The sequence below is a fragment of the Vitis riparia genome, chromosome 5, assembly GCF_004353265.1.
Source record: "Vitis riparia cultivar Riparia Gloire de Montpellier isolate 1030 chromosome 5, EGFV_Vit.rip_1.0, whole genome shotgun sequence".
Taxonomy (NCBI): Eukaryota; Viridiplantae; Streptophyta; class Magnoliopsida; order Vitales; family Vitaceae; genus Vitis; species Vitis riparia.
The window spans coordinates 20,962,802-20,982,746 of record NC_048435.1 but is presented as its reverse complement, the minus strand read 5'-3'; the positions used below and the strand labels follow the sequence as shown (position 1 = coordinate 20,982,746).

The 19,945-nt window shown below is 30.4% G+C and overlaps 1 protein-coding gene across 1 annotated transcript; it reads left to right on the top strand.

The window, feature by feature from the left end:
• Positions 1–15,336: 15,336 nt before the first annotated feature.
• LOC117915275 (ankyrin repeat-containing protein At5g02620-like) lies at positions 15,337–17,077 on the top strand. Its single transcript, XM_034830829.1, has 4 exons — positions 15,337–15,997; positions 16,118–16,620; positions 16,791–16,878; positions 16,962–17,077. Exons 1-4 carry the CDS (start codon positions 15,337–15,339, stop codon positions 17,075–17,077), a joined length of 1,368 nt encoding a protein of 455 aa, XP_034686720.1.
• The last annotated feature ends 2,868 nt before the right edge of the window (positions 17,078–19,945 follow it).

The window sequence follows — 19,945 nt, the reverse complement described above, 5'->3', positions numbered from 1 at the left end:
ATATAAATTTTTTTAAGAGAGATTTATAAACAATCTTAACACTAAAAATAATAATTTGATAATAAGTTTTAAGTTGATAGTTCAGACATAAGTTAACTTAAAAGTCATGTATAATAATTATGTATTAAGTATTAGCTTTCATCAAATAACCACACCTGTGTTGAAATCTTCATCATCTTATATTTTATTTAATTATGTTCTTTTAATATAATTAAAGGGTGTTGTACATGTGTCCACACTAATGATAAAATTTATATTTAAATAAATTAAGCAATACTTCCATGAATAGGCGCACAAATTTTAAATGACCCAAAGGTCAATCATTTTATAATTTTTTTTATAGAATATATCGAAATCATATTTTATACATATTCTATATATATATGGACCCTTTCATAATAGAAACAATATAAATTTTGTAAATTACAGCTTTTTGACAAATTAAAAAACAGACTACTTTTCACATCTTTTGTCAGCTTGTGCACCTTCCTGAAGGTGCACGGCGTGCCATGTTTTCACTTAATAAAGATAATGGACTATTCCCATTGGCATGAAAATCAAAACAAGAGATGGAGACTCTTGCTCTGTTATAAAAAATATAACACTTAAATTTGTCAACCCTAGCTAGAAGCAAATAAAAAATTTAAATTATTCCCACTAGTACCACCAACTCATCAATTTATAAGTTACAAGTTGAAAAAGTGAAAGTAACCTTGAAAGAGTCTCACCTTTGAAATGTGAGGAGATTGTGAGGTGCTATAGATGATACAATAAATTTCACGTAATCCAAAAGTGCCAATGAAAAAAAGAATATTAAAAAAATAAATTTCTTTTGGTTTTATTATAAAAAAATATGAAAAAAATTAAATATAATTAAAATTATTTTAAAATATATATAATTTTAAATTATTTAATCTTTATATAAAAGAAAAAAATATAATAAATGAATTTGAAGTAATACATAAAAATAATTTATTTATTTTGAATTTTTTTCTCTCTTTATTTTCTTCATTTTCATATTTCCTTTAAAATTTTCAAATATCAAGCCAAAAAAAAGGAGTTTGGGTTAAATAAGTTTGCAAGGGACTAAAATGACAGTGTCGGCTCCAAGATCGCTTTCATGGCTACAAGTTGTAACTCGTTTAGTATGTAGTAGGTGGTGTTTTGTTTGTTCCCCTTTGTCATATTTATTTATTAATTTGTTTCCAGTGGAAGAAATTGATTATCACTGAAGCTTGTTTTATTCTCTTATTATTTTAATTAGAAATGAATTATTATTTTAGTTAGAAATTGATTATTATTTTAATTTTACTTATTTCTTAGGTGTACAAATTTGACCGTTTAATTTTGTGTTTATTTGTTGATGTATGGGAAATGGATTTAGCTTTCAATTGATCCGATTTCACAAGTTGATAAGATAAAAATTATCTCTAGTTTGTCAAAGTGGGAAGTTTTGGAAATACTAAGTGATTATTTTATTATATTTATTTTTTGACACTTGTTTTTGAAGATTGTTTTTAAATTAAAGAAAATAAAAAACAACTTTTTTAGTATTCTTATAACTTTTTAGTAAATCCATACTTCAGCATTCGCCTAACATTCTGGCCTGCGGCCTATAAAAAGTATCCACTTCTCCCGAGGTTGAGCTAAGAGCCACCCTCTCCATTAAACAATTGGTCAACTTGTTTTCCCATCCTTGGAGCCAAATATAGAAAGGATGCTGCTCATTCAACAATATGGCCGACTCCACTATTCCAGCCTTAACTTGAGTACAGAGTCCAATCAGGTTGGAGCTGAAGATGCTAGGAAATCCAGATCACCAACCAGGCTGCAGCTGATGATGGTAGCCGGAACCACAGCACATTCATGGATCCTAAATTGTACGTGGCTGCAGCAGATGGTGCCATCCATGTACTTCAGCAATGTGTTGATATTCATGTCCAACTAACCCCCAAAAATAACACGGTTCTCTATGTTGCTGCTCAATTCGGTCAGGCGGGCTGCGTTAACCGGATCCTTGAGTTGGCTTCTGCTTCATCACTATTGCAACAGCCCAATGAGAAAGGTGACACTCCACTTCACTTGCAGCCAGAGAAGGGCATTTGACAGTGGTGAAAAATCTTATTCACGCTGCCAAAATACTTGGAGAAGAAGACACGGAAAGAGGGGCTGCAGCAGATTGGAGGTGATGCTGAGGACGACAAATAACGAACAAGACACAGCCTTGCACGAGGCAGTGAGAAATCATCACCCTGAGGTGGTGAAGTTATTGATTAAGGAAGACCCGACTTTACCTATGGTACTAATACTGAAGGCAACACTCCTCTTTACATCGCTGCGGAGTGAGGATTCGGAGACTTGGTACAGATGATCCTAGACAATTGCTCTTCACCAGCTCATAGTGGCTTCAGTGGTCGAACGGCTTTGCATGCTGCTGTAATTCTCAAAGACCCAGGTGCGTAGTGGAGGACGCACCATTTTTATTTACTGCTCGATTCACATTACAAGGGGAGACTTAATTTATTTTCTTAATTTTCTTAATCTTTTTTTCTCTCTCTCTTTTGTTTATTTTATCAGCAATGACAAAGAAGATACTGGAATGGAAGCCTACTTTAACTAAAGAATTACATAAAAATGGGTGGTCTCCCCTTCACTTTGCAGCATATGTGGGTTGTCATCCAACAATAGTGACGCAATTGCTAGAGAATCTGACACGTATGTTGTCTATCTAGGCGTCAAAGACCATGGAATTGGAAAGAGGACAGCTCTTCACATTGCTGCTAGCCGAGGCCATGTGGAAATAGTGAAGCTGCTGGTGTCACACTTTCCAGATTGCTGCGAGAAAGTTGATGATGAGGGCAATAATGTTCTTCACCTGATAATGCCAGAAAAGAAAATATTTTTAACTTCGGGTTTGTCAAATATTCCCTGGTTAAGGGTGAGAGGACTCACTTATGAGAAGAATGGTAAAGGAAAGACACCCCTCCATCTATTTCACACAGTATCATACCTCCGGAACCGTTGTACAAGTGATATGGGACACCTTAGTAAGATCAAGGGTAAGGCCGTCGAAATTTACAATTTCCTATGTACTGTTAGTTTTTGACATCCAATTTATTTTACCACTTTTTTTTTCTTTCTTTTTTTTTTGTATCATATATAGTGAGAAAAAAAAAGGACGGATTTTTGTCTTAAAAAATTGCTTCATAGATTATTATTTCACCCCCTTTTAATTGAATTCCATGCTTTCTGTAAAATTTTACAATTTCAGAGACGAATGCGAAGTTCCAGAATCGTTAGTCTGAGACCCTTAGGTTCGCTAGAGATCAAGGAAGACAGTGGAAGCAGCGAAGTAAAGAAATTTCTGAAAGCAAAGAAAGTGAAGAAATATCTGAAAGCAAAGAAGTAAAGAAATATCTGAATTAAGAAAACAATGAAAAGCCATATGATAGTGGCGGGCTCATAGCAACCGTAACCTTCGCAGCAGGTTTCACACTACCTGGTGGTTACATTCAGAACGAAAGCAATAACCAGGGCTTGGCAGTTTTGTCCTCCCTACCAATGGCACCAAGGCAGGACCGAGACATGGCAATTGCAGAAGGGAAAATTTCAGAATTTTTGTCATGGAGATGGCATAGCCATGTTACTTTCTATGTGCGCTATTAGTATTTATTTCTTTGCGTCATTCCCTATAAAAAATAAGAAGGTCGCCAGGTATACTTATTCTGCGGCTATGCGCTCACCATGTCTGCGATGATTGCAATGGTGTTTGCATTTGTTGCAGGCCTGGGAGCCGTGCTGTATCCTTCTTCATTGCTTGAAGGTACCACCACTATCATCCTTGGTTCTTCTTTCTTTTGTTTTTGGTTCCAATGTTTCTTACATTGACACCCACCCAGTGTGGATTCTGTATGGCAAAAAAGTCAAGTCTTATACATTAATGTAAGTGATTTTAGCATGTTTCAAGTCTTACATATTGTTTATGCTTTACCGTAAAGTTTCCTATTACATTTGTAAATTACCGAGAAAAATATGCGTATGAATGCGTATGATTTTAGACATCTTTACCAGCCATGTACTTTATTTTAATAATATTGATGCCCCTGGTACATGCCCATAAGCTTAGCAGGAACTCTTTTATCAAAAGCATTATTCTCACTACACTTATCTTACTAAATGTACCCATTCATGTTTTTTTCCTCTTTTTTACTTGTTAAATTTGTGAAGAAACCATCATATGATAAATATAAGGCTAAGTCTGTAAAAAGATATGTATCATTCTAAAGATTTTTAACTTTTTCATTATCAAATCATGAAATTAAATTCAGAACTTAAATTGACGATGATACCAAACACGCTTTTTTACTTATATTAATTTAACACTTAAATTTCAGCACTTGTAATTGACTTTAATTTTTCTTTGGGTGTAATTTTTATATCTATATTTGAAGTCAGGTTTTTATTAAATATTGGACTATTTCTTGGTTAAACAAAAAAATTAATTGTCTTCAAATCAAATGATAAAAGAAAAAAAAAAAAAAAAAAAAGAGAGAGAGAGAGTTGAAGGTTATGTTTGGTTCTCGGAAAAACTTGAGGAAAAATGTGAAGGAAAGAAAATAGAGAGAAAAAGTATAAATAAATAAAAATAAAGAAAAATAAAAAGTAGATTTAAATTTAATAAATTATTTTTTACATTTCCTCAAACTCATTTTACTTATTTATCTCTATTATAACAAGATTAAGTAATTTAAAAATATAAAAATTTTAAATTAATTTTAATTATATTTGATTTTCTTTTATGTTTTTTATGATGAAACCAAATATGAGAAAACAATTTTCCTTAATATCTTCTGATAACCAAACATATCTTAAAGAAATTGTGGATTACAAATTTCGGGGTTCATATCAATGGGAACCATAGATGTACAATATTTGGGTGAGCCCAAAAATAGGCCCAAATCAGACCAACCAATCCAATTACCCAAGTTTCATTCCTCATAAAAGTAAATGTCCAAGAAAAAAAAAATTCTTTTTTTCTTTTATTTTCTAACTATCATTGAAAACAAGATATGTTTTTCTTTTTTTTTCTTTCACCTTTCATTAAAAATTCCTCCTATTGTCAATTTTTTAAAATAAATATTTAGACTATATATATATAGATATTTGTTTATTTATCAAAAAGGAATAATAACATTTTAAACTTTTTAACAATGAATTGTTACATTTTAAAATTTTGCATACATTTTTAATTTACTTTAAATGGATTGTAAATTATAAAAAATAAAAAATAAATAAAAAATACATTCATATGAATGGACAATCTTACAAGTATCATAGCCTCTCGATGGGAGAATGGAATCATTAGTGGAAAGATCTATTGTTTGACATAGCCCAGAATAACCTGCAATGGACTATCAAAAAGGGCGAACTGTCTTAAAAAAAAAAATAGTCCACTGCTCAGTTATGCATTTCGCTCGTTCTAGAAAATCAAACCAAAAAGTAGCTTAAAGCAACGAAGATAGAGCTCTGAAGAAGAGGGCTCTAACTCGTGCCAATGGAAGCAGACTCAAGGGATGAACATGCTCGATTGTTGACATGTTAGTAGGATTTGATGTTATAATGGACTAAGGTCCCAACTCTCTTTTTATTTCGATCTTCTTTTTAGCAAGGGAATTTGAAAGCCCCTTTGTTCCTTGAAAGATTAATTTAGTACTCGAGGGAACTGAAACTTAGTTATTTCTTCAACAGTGTATCCTTTCATAATATGGATTTTTCATAATATGGATTCCAAATGTGAATGAGTCAAATAATCTATTAGTGGACTAACTCTTTAAGAATTGTGAAAGATGTTCCCTATAAATATTCTTTTTATTGTTTCGGCTTATATTCTCCAAAAAGCGGTAGAAATAATAAAATATGGTCTTAATAAAACCATAAGTTATACCTTTTTTTTTAAAAAAAAAATAAAGAATATTTTAAAAATAAAAATATTTGATAATATTTCTTTAAAACAAATTGTAAAAAAAAATATAATAATACTGAGTCAATTAGTACCAAATTTTTTTATCGAACCTAGCAGTTTTTAGAAATAATTTGTAATTTAAAAATATATCAATTATTATGAGAACTTAGATCAAACAGGTCCATAAATACTGGCAATAATTAGGATATAAATATATACTTATGATAAAAAAGAGTAGCCAATATAGGGTTTAGGTTTTGATTCTTAAAACCTTGTGGATTGAATGAACATTTTGTGGTGGAATAACCATTATCAAAATTTATATTACTTTTTAAGGTTTAAATATTTAAATTTATTTTATATTTGTGTATAGATAAGTTTAATTTCTACTATTTTCAATTGGTTAAATATAATTTAAATTGCTAGAGTGTGGAATATTAATTTATATGGAATTATTTTATTAATTTTCAAATATTTTATAAAAATTATAATAACTATTTAATTTGTTCGTTTATTAATTGAAATCATCTTCTTCAACAAGTAGTTTATTGATGATAGTGACATACATCATCAATAGTTTATTGATGATAGTGACACACATTATCCGTCGGTAACTTAATGAAAATTAATTATTAAATCTTCTTTATTCTTTATTTATAGCAAAAAACTTGTTATGTTGGTAAGAGTGATTTTTTTTTTTTTTTTTTTTTTTTTGCATTTTTCAACTGATTTAATCCATGGGCAATAATGACAATAAAATTCCATTAGATAATCCGTTGCTCAAAACTTCTATTTTGTTTATATTTTCCAACTGATGTAATCTATTGGCAATAGCGACTATGTAAAACTCCATTGGATAATCTATTGCCAAAAACTTTTATTGGCCACGAAAAAATCGTATCACCAAACTTTTGGCAACACATATTTCCCTAACTATCATGTATTGGGAATACATGTAGGGACAATTTTTTTTCCCAATAGTATATTTTAATTGGGAGATGTCAAATTTCTTGTGGTATATCGAACATTCATGACTTCACCATGTTGCTATATTGTATGATCTTTCAACCTTGAGAAAATATTAAGTTTTGCCAAAATTTGCAATGTCTTTAACCTACAAATGAGACCCTAATATGATCATATATTCTCTATGGATTGGGTCATTGTTGATGAAATGTGGCGGTAATAGGTTTTTTCAATAAAGCCCATGATATCTCATGGAGATTGAAACAGTACGTCTCTTTGGATGATTCTAAGGAAGTGTATTCAGGAAAAACTATGGTAGTAGTAATTCCATAGTAGGAACTTGATACATGTTCTTTGTGAGTTAAGCCTAAGTTAATCATACAATAGAAGGAACTGAGACTCAAGAATTGTAATGTAATCTTAAAAGGTTGATAACATTCACTTTATTAATTACAAATACTAATTCATAGGAGCCTACATATAGTAGATAATTATGGATCCAAGGACTTTTGTCTCGTTATAATTACATGGGATACTAGAGTATAGTTGATTCTTTATAGTGAGATGTTGAATCAAATTTCAAATTGGATTCTAAGTGGACCAGTATTTGCTTATGGGTACTAATTGTCATTACTCAAGCTAGTATTCCTTGATAGTATGGTTTATGAGGGTTGTTTAAGTTTTTTATTCACTATTGTATATAAAGGCATTTTTATAAATACGTAAGATTTGACAAGAGCTTGTGAACAGTCTTTTTGAATTGGGCTAATTAATTTATCATAATCTAATTAGACTAATTAATCAATTAGAACCCATGTGAGCTAAATCTTTCAGAGAGATCCTCAATATTTTTCTTACAACTTTAGACTCTAGTATTTTTTTTCCCCAAGGTGAAGGTAACCTAATTCAGGTCCGCTTTGTCAATTGAGTAAACAAACTTGCATCTTAAATTTGATTCAAATTCCATGTCTATAACAGGCACCACATATTAAAGGGTTCACATCCGAGTATTGCTAGTTGATGAGAGTTGCTTAAAAAAAAGGGTAAAGTAGAATCACTTAGGTTATTCTCTCAATTACAATCAAATGCAATTGGATCTAGTATGAGTTGGTGATGAATGACTTATAGTGGGGTCTCCAAAAACAAGTAATATTTGGTGGGCCTTTATCCATTTTTAGGTCCATTAGGGTTTTCATTGGTTGGAACCAAGGAAAAAAAAAATAGAAAATCTTAAGTGATTAGTGATATGTAAGAATATTGGTGGGCATCAACGTGAAAATTCTGGTAAAAAAGATAGGAGATGGAAAATGTCGAGGGCAGGGAGTTTTTTTACCAATTTATTGTAAATTTCCTAATTTTATCATGATATTTTGATGAATTCTTCCTTTTTTATTTTTTTGGGCATGCCACATCAATGCCTATTAAAAAAATTTGAAGTGCAAGGGGCTGGCCGCATGCCTAGGCCTTATAGTGTGAAAAGGGGTCCCTTAGCCACCAAGACAATTTTATCATCATTATTATATATTTATGTAATATGTAATCCTTGTTCTATGCCGTAAATGCACAACATGAAACCATCATTATGATGACGTTTAGTTCCCTTGATTTCAATCATTGACCATGTCCTATCTTCTTTTAAGGATTTTTCTCAATAGTACGGTAATTTAAAAAAGTTATGCTTAAATTACTGTAGTAGAAGAAGTTATTACAAATATACGGTAGTTTTTGCCACCTAGGAAAGAGAATTTGCCACTTAGGAGAGAGGAGAGAGCTTCAGCCGATAATTTTTTTTTTAAACCAAAATCATCTTTTCAAATTTTCAAAGGGAAATCGTCTTTTCAAAAGACGAGTTCCATGAAAAAAAAAATTAGTATTTTAAAAAAATCCCCATTTACAAGGGAACTCGTCTCTTCAAGAGACGAGTTCCTTGAAAATATATAATATATATATATTTTAAAAAAATCCCAAATTATTATTTAAAAAAAAAAACAACAATTCCTCGAGGGAACTCGTCTCTTCAAGAGACGAGTTCCCATGGGAAAAAAAATATATATATTTTTAAAAAATATTTTAAAAAAATTCCCAAATTAAAAAAAAAAAAAAAAAAACAAAACACACACACACACACAATACCACAAGGAAACTCGTCTCTTCAAGAGACGAGTTCCCATGGGAATTTTTTTTTTTTTATAAAAAGTTCCCAAATAAAAAAAAAAAAAAAAAAAGAACAATTCTTCAAGGAAACTCGTCTCTTCGAGTTCCCATGGGAAATTTTTTTTAAAAAAAAAATTTTTTTATAAAAAAATTCCCAAATTAAAAAAAAAAAAAAAAAAAAAAACAATTCCACAAGGGAACTCGTCTCTTGATTTAAAAAATTTTTTAAAAAAAAAAAAATACCCAAATTAAAAAAAAAAAAAAAAAAACAATTCTTCAAGGGAACTCGTCTCTTGAAGAGACGAGTTCCCATGGGAAAATTTTTTTTTTTTAAATATTTTTTTTATCAAAAAAATTCCCAAATTAAAAAAAAAAAAAAAAAAAACAATTCCACAAGGGAAAGACGAGTTCCCATGGGAAAAAAAAAATTTTTAATTTTTTTTAAAAAAATACCCAAATTAAGAAAAAAAAAAAAAAAAAACAATTCTTCAAGGAACTCGTATCTTCAAGAGACGAGTTCCCATGGGAAAAAAAAAAAATTTTAATGAAGAGACGCAACCACACAATTCAATTGAAGAGACGAGTTCCCAAATTAGTAAATTTTTTTTTTTTTTTTTATATATTTTGGGATTTATTTTTTAATGAAGAGACGATTTCCCTTTTGCAATATTTTTTTTTATTTTGGGATTTTTTTTAAAAATATATTAAAAATATTACCTTTTTTTAAACAGACTATTTCCCCTTTGGAATTTTTTATTTTTATTTTATAATTTGGGATTTTTTTTATGTTTTTATTTTATAATTTGGGATTTTTTTTATGGGAACTCATCTCTTCAAGAGACGAGTTCCCTTGAGGAATTGTTTTTTTTTTTTTTTTTAAATATAATTTGGGAATTTTTAAAAAAAAAATATATATATATATATATATATATATATATATTATATATATATATATATATATATATATATTATATATATATATATTGGGAACTTTTTTTTAAAAAAAAAAAAAGACGAGTTCCCTTGAGGAATTGTTTTTTTTTTTTTTTTTTTTTTTTTTTTTTTAATTTGGGAACTTTTTTTAAAAATATATATTTTTTTTCCATGGGAACTCGTCTATTGAAGAGGCGAGTTCCCTTGCGGAATTTTTTTTTTTTTAATTTGGGAATTTTTTTAAAAAAAATATTTTAAAAAAAAAAATTTTCCCATGGGAAACTCGTCTCTTGAAGAGACGAGTTCCCCTTGTGGAATTGTTTTTTTTTTTTTTTTAAATTTAGGAATTTTTTAAAAAAAGAAATTTTCCCATGGGGAACTCGTCTCTTGAAGAGACGAGTTCCCCTTGTGGAATTGGGTTTTTTTTTTTTTTTTTTTTTTTTTTTAAATTTAGGAATTTAAAAAAAAATATTAAAAAAAAAAAAATTTCCCATGGGGAACTCGTCTCTTCAAGAGACGAGTTCCCCTTGTGGAAAATTTTATTTTATTATTAAATTTTATTTTATTATTATTTTTTTTTTTAATTTGGAAATTTAAAAAAAATAAATAAATAAATAAAAATTTTCCCATGGGAAACTCGTCTCTTGAAGAGACGAGTTCCCCTTGTGGAATTGTGTTTTTTCTTTTTTTTTTTAATTTAGGAATTTAAAAAAAAAATATATATTTTTAAATTTTTTTCCCATGGGAAACTCGTCTCTTCAAGAGACGAGTTCCCTTGTGGAATTGTTTTTTTTTTTTTTTTTAATTTGGGATTTTTTTTTTAAATTATTTAAAAAAAAAAAAAATTTCCCATGGGAACTCGTCTCTTGAATTTCCCTTGTGGAAGTTTTTTTTTTTATTTTAAAAGGAATTTTTTTTTAAATATATACCTTGAGGAATTTTTTTTTTTATATATATATATTTTTTTTCATGGAACTCGTCTCTTCAAGAGACGAGTTCCCTTGTAAATGGGGAATTTTTTTAAATACTATTTTTTTTTTCATGGAACTCGTCTTTTGAAAAGACGATTTCCCTTTGTTTAAAAAAAAAATTATCCGCTGAACCTCTTTCCTCTCTCCTCTCTCCTAAGTGGCAAATCCTCTTTCCTAGGTGGCAAAAACTACCGTATATTTGTAATAACTTCTTCTACTACAGTAATTTAAGCATAACTTTTTTAAATTACCGTACTATTGAGAAAAATCCCTTCTTTTAAATATGTTTTAGGTAGTCTCGGTCCACGAGTCGCATCCCATCTTTCTATATTTTTGGTGAGCCATTCCCTCTATCATTAGTTTCCTTTCCTTCCTTTTTCCATCTCTTATTCACCCTTACATTCATCTCTCTTGATTGAAAGGTCTCCAAAGTTTCTTATAGTTATTGTTTCAACTTCTCCTTTAGTAAAGCCTCTTTCAGTCTTATGATATTTCACCTTTCCCTTGGTGTCTCTTGAACATATTTCATGATTTGAGTTAGCCCTTTCTCTACATCTTTCTCCTTCCTTCTCTCTTTCTATCCTTTCCACTCATCCCTCTCATACCCATTTTTTCCCCTTTCTTCACCACTACCCATTGCACACCGTACCGTACACCACGCACCACCTCTCCCATGGTTGCATCTCACACTAAGTTACCACCATCTTCATTTAAGGTACTTCAAACACAGGTAAAACCCTTCTTTAGATCTTTAAAATGTTAAATTTTGAGTAGTTGGATTTGTTTATGGACTTTAAGCTTGGGCTAATTTGCATATTGGATGTTGATCAAAGCCCTTTTTATTTTTGTTATGGATATGAATGTTAGGTTTTGCATGTTAGATCATATTGGACTTTGGGTTTGTGTTCATTTGGGCCTTCTAGGCCTTAGTATGATCAGTTGCTATTTTGGGCTTGTTTGCATATTTGTTATTGGGTTTTATTCACTTAGGCTTGATTTTTATTGGATTGGGCTTGTTGTTATTTGCTTTGGGCTCGTCCTTGTTCTCTTGTGGGTTTTTATTTTGCATTGGTTGATTGAGAGATGACCATTGGAGGATTAAAAAATAAGGTTGGATGATCAATACGTGGAGCAATGGGGAAACAAGTTGAAGGCTACATAAAGTAGAAAACCCTTAGGTCATGTTTGGTTGGTTGGATATAGCATGTGATAGGATAAGAGAGGGGATATTATATCCTATCATCTCATGTTTGGCTAGTGATAGGATTAAATAAGTTATCATATCACTTATCCTATACTATGTTCGGTTGAACATAGGATAGGATAAGTGGTGAGATATATTATCCACTTTTTTTTTTTCATTTCTTTCACATGAGATATATCAATTTCATGGTAAGATATGGAATATATATATCTCATGTATTAAAAATTTATTTTTTATCATTTTTTTTAATATACTCATTTTACGAAATAATTTTTTTTATTATAAATTAAATTTATGATTAAAAAAACTAAAAAAAATATTTATAAAATAATATGAATATATGATATATAAAATTATTTTTATATATTAAATAACATAATATAAAAAAAATATTTGTAAAACTTAAATATTTTAATCTTGAATATTGTTAAACATAACAAAATTTTCATTTTTAAAATAAAAAATATTTGAATGTGAAATAATTTTTATTTAAACATTGAAAATAATATATATTTCATATTAATTTTTATTCATTTCATAAATTAAATATAAATATAATATAATATAATATAGATATGTTACCTTAAAATATCATAGGATATGTATATCCAATGATATCATATTTCATTGGAAATCATATCCTGGGATATGCATATCCTATCTAATGGGATTTGATATTCTAAGATATACATGTCCTATTATATCCTGTCAATAAAACATAGCCTTGGGATTTAGGAAGAGGTGGTGGACGATTCATAGTGGAGTACAACCCTCTCATTTTTTGCTTCTCTTTTCTCTTGTATTTTCTAAGTGATTGTATTTTGTGAGGGAGAGTAAGATACTTTGTTGTGTTATTTTTCAACTTCAGTTTAGGAGATGTGGAAGAGCCACTACCATTGGGATTGACTTGTTGTAAACCCATACTCTATTGGATGCATTTCCTCATCTCTATTTGGTTTTGACATTTTATAAAAATAATTTAGGTTGATAGCTCCATTCTTTCTTATTATTTCATTTAGTTTGTCCATATTCTTTTGTGTATTTTTTGCAATTTTTCATTCCATTTTATTTTTAGCCATCAAATTTCTAAAATCTGAAATTTCTTTAATAAAATTATAATTGTTTTTTTTTAATAAACTATAAAACTTTTTCATAATAAAAACTACAAAGATACTTTTTAAATACAAAATTGTAAGAACCTTTTTATTTTTTATTTTTGAATAAAACTGCAGAATATTTCTTTAAATTAGAAAAAAAACTGTTAAAATGTTTTTTAATAAAAAATGTCAAATATTTCTTTAATAAAAATTGTTAGGAAGCTTTTTAAATAAAAATTGTTAAAATCTTTTGTTCAAGTAAAAACTATAGAATATTTCTTTTGCAAAATTATTTTTTTCAAAAAAAAAAAAGGGTAAAATCACTTCTTTAAATAAAAATTTCAAAATCACTTTTTCAAATGAAAAACATAAGATCTTTTTTTAAATAAAATTTCAAAATTACTTTTTCAATAAAAGCTATAAAATCATTTTCCTAAATATAATTGGATTGAGAATAATTTTGTAAGTAACAAGTTGTACAAATCCTTTTTAATAAAATTGGGTTAAAATCTCTTTTTGTAAATGAATATGTAAATATCTTCTTCTTCTTCTTCTTCTTCTTTTTTTTTTTTTTTTTAATTTTGTAGAAAATCATTTTTTTTGGAATAAAAATTGAAACAAAATATTTCTTGAAAATAAATTTGTAAAAATTCTTTCTTTTTTAGCAAAAGCAAATAAAAAATAAAATATTTTTCTTGTAAATAAAACAAAATTAAAATTTTCTTCTTAAAATTAAAATTGTATTCAATAAATTATTTTAATAAAAACAAAAAAAAATCATTTCAAAAAATAAATTGAATGTGAATAAAAATCAAATCTTTTGTCAATAAATTAAATCCTTGTGAATAAATAAATTGAGATCATTGATCAAAATTTTTTTTAAATGTGAATAAAATTCTTTTGAAATTTCTTATAAATATTGTGATATTTTAGAAATAATCAAATCATTTATCCAATTAGTCTAATAAATTAATTTATATATATTTTTTACCAATGTTGTAAGCTAATTTATTTATCATACCAGTGTTGTAAATTAATCTGTTTATCATACTTTTTTTTTTTGGTGTTTGTGGTTAATTAATCAACTATTATAATTTCATCATTAGTTTAGTAAAAACCTTTTTAAGACTTAAAAAGGTGTTATTTTGATCCGGATTTAAACTCGAATTTCGGCAAACTCGATTTTAAGCTCAAATTTTGGAAAACTCGAATTTTGATAAAGTTGATTTTAAACTCGAATTTTGGCCAACTTGCTTTTAAACTCGAATTTTGGCGAACTTCCTTTTCCCTCGCCAATGAGCAAAAAAGAACTTGCTTTTCCTTCACCAATGAGTGGAAAAGAGAAAGCAAAAAAGAACCAAAGAAGGAAAAGATAGGAAAAAGAAATGAGAGAGAAAAAAAAAAAAATCAAATCTCCTCCACCACCGATCCAAAGAAAAAGCAAAAGAGGAAAATGGACAAAAAAAATAAATAAATAAAATAACTTTTCTAGGTAGATATATGCTTCACAAAAGGAACACCTTACAGGCGCCATGGTGCGAGTTAATCTTTATTATTTTCCTCACAGGACAATTTTTCCTAGGCAATTTCTCTTCTTTTTTTTTAGTCTTTCAGCTTTCAGACAACCACTTTCCTCATTTCTTTTTTTCTTTCCCAGCCGCACACATGCATAACAGCCGCTGGACAACAGTCTCCCCTCTGCAGCCATGAAAAGGCCTTGTCACCATCAATCCAACCACCAAGTTAACCGCTTGGCTTTTTATTTTTTTTATTTCAAAAAAAAAAAAAAACTAAAGGTGGCAAATCTCCTCCACCGCCCATCCAAAGAAAAAGCAAAAAGAGGAATACCTTGCAAGCATGGTACTATTTCATCTTTCCCATCTGTCACAGTGGGAGCAACTCTGAATTGCGAAATAATATTGGGAGTAGTTTCCCTCGATCTGCTCATCGGAGCAAAGTATAGAACGGATACTTGTCAAACAACAATGGCCGATTCCACTACTTCCAAACTAAACTTGAGTACAGAGTCCATTCAGGTTGCAGCTAAAGATGCTCAGGAAGTCCAGATCACCAACCAGGGCGGCAGCTGAAGATGGTTGCCTGACCAAGATCACATTCATGGATCCTAAATTGTACGTGGCTGCAGCAGATGGTCACATCCATGTACTTGAGCAATATGATGAAATTCATGTCCAACTAACCCCAAAAAAGAACACAGTTCTTCATGTTGCAGCCCAATTCGGTCAAGCGGACTGCGTTCAGTGGATCCTTCAGTTGCCTTCTCCTTCATCACTATTGCAACAACCCAATGAGAAAGGTGACACTCCACTTCACCTTGCAGCCAGAGAAGGGCATTTGACGGTGGTGAAAAATCTGATCAACGCTGCCAAACAACTTCAAGAAGGAGACTCGGAGAGAGGGGTTACAGCAATTTGTAAGGTGATTCTGAGGATGACAAATGAGGACCAAGACACAGCCTTGCACGAGGCAGTGAGATATCATCACCCCGAGGTGGTGAAGTTATTGATTCAGGAAGACCCCGACTTCACCTATGGTGCTAATACCGCAGGCAACACTCCTCTTTACATCGCTGCTGAGTGTGGATTCGGAGACTTGGTGCAGATGATCCTAGACAATTGCGCTTCACCAGCTCATAGTGGCATCAAAGGTCGGACGGCTTTGCACGCTTCGGTGATTCTCAATCACCAAGGTATTGGACGATCCACCATTTTTTTTTTATTGCTAATCAAATTACAAGAGGAAGCTTTTTATTTATTTTCTTTATTTTCTTAAACCTTTTTATATCTCTTTTTGTTCCTTATTTTATCAGCAATGACAAAGAAGATACTGGAATGGAAGCCGGCTTTAACTAACGAATTAGATGAAAAAGGGTGGTCTCCCCTTCACTTTGCTGCATATGTGGGTTGTCATCCAACAATAGTGAAGCAATTGCTAGAGAAGTCTGAAAGGTATGTTGTCTATCTAGGCGTCAAAGACCATGGAAACAGGACAGCTCTTCATATTGCAGCGAGTCGCGGCCATGTGGACGTAGTGAAGGTGCTGGTCTCACACTTTCCAGATTGTTGCGAGAAAGTTGATGATGAGGGCAATAATGTTCTTCACTTGATTATGCCAGAAATAAAAATATTTGTAACTTCGGGTTTGTCAAACATTCGCTGGTTAAGGGTGAGAGGACTCATGAATGAGAAGAATGTTGAAGGAAAGACACCCCTCCATCTGTTTCACACTTCTCCCTTGTCTAAGGATGACAACAATATCATACCTCCAGAAACGATCTTCACGTGGATATTGGACACCTTAGTAAGATTAGGGGTAAGGCCGTCAAAATTTTCAATTTCCTATGTACTGTTAGTTTTTGACATCCAATTTATTTTACCACTTTTTGGATTTTTCTCTTAAAAAAAATTGCACCATGGATTATTATTTCACCCCTTTTAATTGAATATCTATCCATGCTTTCTGCAAAAAATTTATAATTTCAGATTCGGGAGCGAAGCTCCAGAGTTAGAATGAGACCCTTAGGTTCGCCAGAGATCAAGGAAGACAGTGGAAGCAGCGAAAGGAAAGAAAGTGAAGAAATATCTGAATAAAGAGAACAATTAAAAGCCATATGATAGTGGCGGCACTCATAGCAACCGTAACCTTCGCGGCAGGTTTCACACTACCTGGTGGTTACATTCAGAACGAGAGCAATAACCAGGGCATGGCAGTCTTGTCGCTCCCTACCAATGGAACCAAGGGCAAGACCGAGACATGGCAATTGCAGTAAGGGACAGTTCAAAGTTTTGTCATACAAGATAGCATTGCCATGGTACTTTCTATATGTGCTATTGGTATGTTTTCCATTGGCGTCATTCCCTACCAAAAATAAGAAGACCGTTCTGGCATACTTAACTTTTCGGCAATTTTCTCACCATGACTGCAATGGTTGCAATGGTGTTCGCATTTGTTGATGGCCTGGCAGCTGTGCTACATCGTTCTTCATTGCTTGAAGTTACCACCGGTTTCATCCTTCCAGTCTTTTGGCTTTTGTTTTTTGATCTAGTTGTTCATGCATGGGCACCCCCCGATGGTTGATTCTGTATATATGGCAAAAGAATTGAGAGTTATACAACAATGTAAGTCATTTTAGTCATGTTTCAAGTCTCTCATACTGCTTATGCTTTTACCATAAACTTTCCTATTACATTTGGAAATGAGGGAAACATATGCCTTTTTTTTCTAACAACGAATAAATGCATTCCCCACTTTGCATCTTTACCAGCCATGTACTTTATTTCAAAAATATTGAATTGATCAAAAAAAACATTATTCTCACTTATCATACGAATGCTTCTATCTGAGGGTATATTTTTACTTAAAAGGTGTTTTTAAAAAAACATTATTATTTGGTAAAATTTAAAAAACACTTTAAAATTTTGAAAATCACTTATAATATTAAAAAATTATTTGTAGTGTTTTTTAGAAAAACACTTCATTGGTTATTCTTCTAAAAATGCTTTCTGAAAAAGATTCTTTCACTGAAAACATTTCAAATAAAAACACTCCCGAACACATTCTAAATCCACACTTTCATGTTTTGACTTCTTTTTACATATTAGATTTGTGAAAAAACCATGGTATAATAGATATAAGACTAAGAGTGTGTTTTGGAGGAATTCTATAAAGCATTTTTAGTATTTCTAACACTTGAATGTTAAAAATTTCAAATATTAAAAATATGAAAAACGTTTCTTAGAATCACTACCAAACGGGTTATAAAAGTACTTTGATAGTGTTTTTATTTGAAAGTGTTTTTTTCATAAAACATTACAAGTGATTTTTAAGATTTTTAAAAATATTTCCTAAAGTTTACCAAAAACTTATGCTTTTAGAAAAACACTTTTTAGGCTAAAACCATTTCTCTAAATCACTATAAAACAAACTCTAAGTCTATAGAAAGAATCATCCTAAAGACTTTAACCTATTTCATTATCAAACCATGAAATTAAATTTAGCACTTAAATTTACTTTAATAACAAACACTTTTTACATAATTATATTAATTTAACACTTAAATTTCAGCACTTATAATTGACTTCAATTTTTCCTCAGGTGTAATTTTTATATCTATATTTGAAGTCGGGTTTTTATTAAAGATTGGATTTTCTTGGTTAAACAAAAAATTTCATTTTCTTCAAACCAAATGATAAAAAAAAAAAAAAAAAAAAAATCAGTTGAAAGAAATTGTGGATTACAAATTTCAGAGTTCATAACAGAGGGAATTGTAGATGTACAATAATTGGGTGAGCCCAAAAATAAGACCAAACCAGCCCATACCAATTCAATTACCCAAGTTTCACTAGAAGTAATGCTATGTTTGGTTCCTAGAAAATTTGAGGGAAAATGCAAGAGAAAGAAAATACAAAGGAAAAATAGAAAGAAAGAAAAAATAAAAAAAAATAAAAAAAAATAAATTAAAAGTCGATAAATTTTTTTTTTTTTTACTTCAAACTCATTTTATTTATTTTAACTCATCAATATAAAGATTAAATAATTTAAAAATACATAAGTTTTTAATTTGTTTTAATTATATTTGATTTTCTTTTATATTTTTCACATGACAACCAAACATAAAAGAATCATTTTCCTTTACATTTTTTTTTTCTTTCTTTAGTATTTTCCGAGAACCAAACATAACCTAAATGTCCAAGAAAAAAATTCCCAAATTCTTGCTTGTTCATTGAATTTTTTTCTTTTATTTTCTAGCTATCATTGAAAACAGCTTGAAGAATTTAACACCAATATGAAGAATGTGAAGTTGTTTAACATTACCAACAATCACTTTGTCAATTCCTTGGTATGGTTGGACACCTGAGAGAGTGTGGACACCTTGGGATAGATGATGTGTTGCACCGGTATCGAAGAACCAAGATTCATCATTTATCGTAGGAGGAGATGCAAGCATAGCTTGCATTTAGGTGTTGTTGTTGGATTTGTTAACTGGAGTGGTATTGTTGGTGGTGTTATAACCTTGAAAATTGACATCAAAACGGTGGTAGCAGTTGATGATCGTGTAGCCAAATGATACGTGAGCCTTGCAAGACTTAGTCAGTAGTCTATTAACTATTCTCCACTTAATAAGCTGGTCGGAGCTAGTCTTCAGCATGTTGTTTTATTTGTTTTTCCAGGTGGACTGGCCTTAGTTCTTTCCTAAGTTATAACATTGTTTGTTATTTCCCAACTGTAAGACTATTATAAATAGTCGGTATTATGATCAATAAAGGGGAGCAGAAATTCCAGAAATCCTTCTCCGTCGTTTTTTTTCTCTTCTACCTTCTCTTCCTCAAATTTAACCTTATCATTTGGAACAATACTTGCGATGTTTTGCAGGTGATCAACCGCAAAAATGGCCCGAGTGGATTCTCTGGGCTGAGTTCAGCTATAATGCTTCCATCCATTCCTCAACCAAAATGACACCATTTGAAGCCGTCTATGGAATTCCTCCACCAAGCATTCTAACTTATGTTCCAGGTACTTCTCGCATTCAAGCAGTTGATGAATACCTCTGTGACCGTGACACCATCTTAAGTGTGCTACGCCACAACCTTTCACTAGCTAGTTAGCGAATGAAATGTCAAGCAGATCAGAAATGACG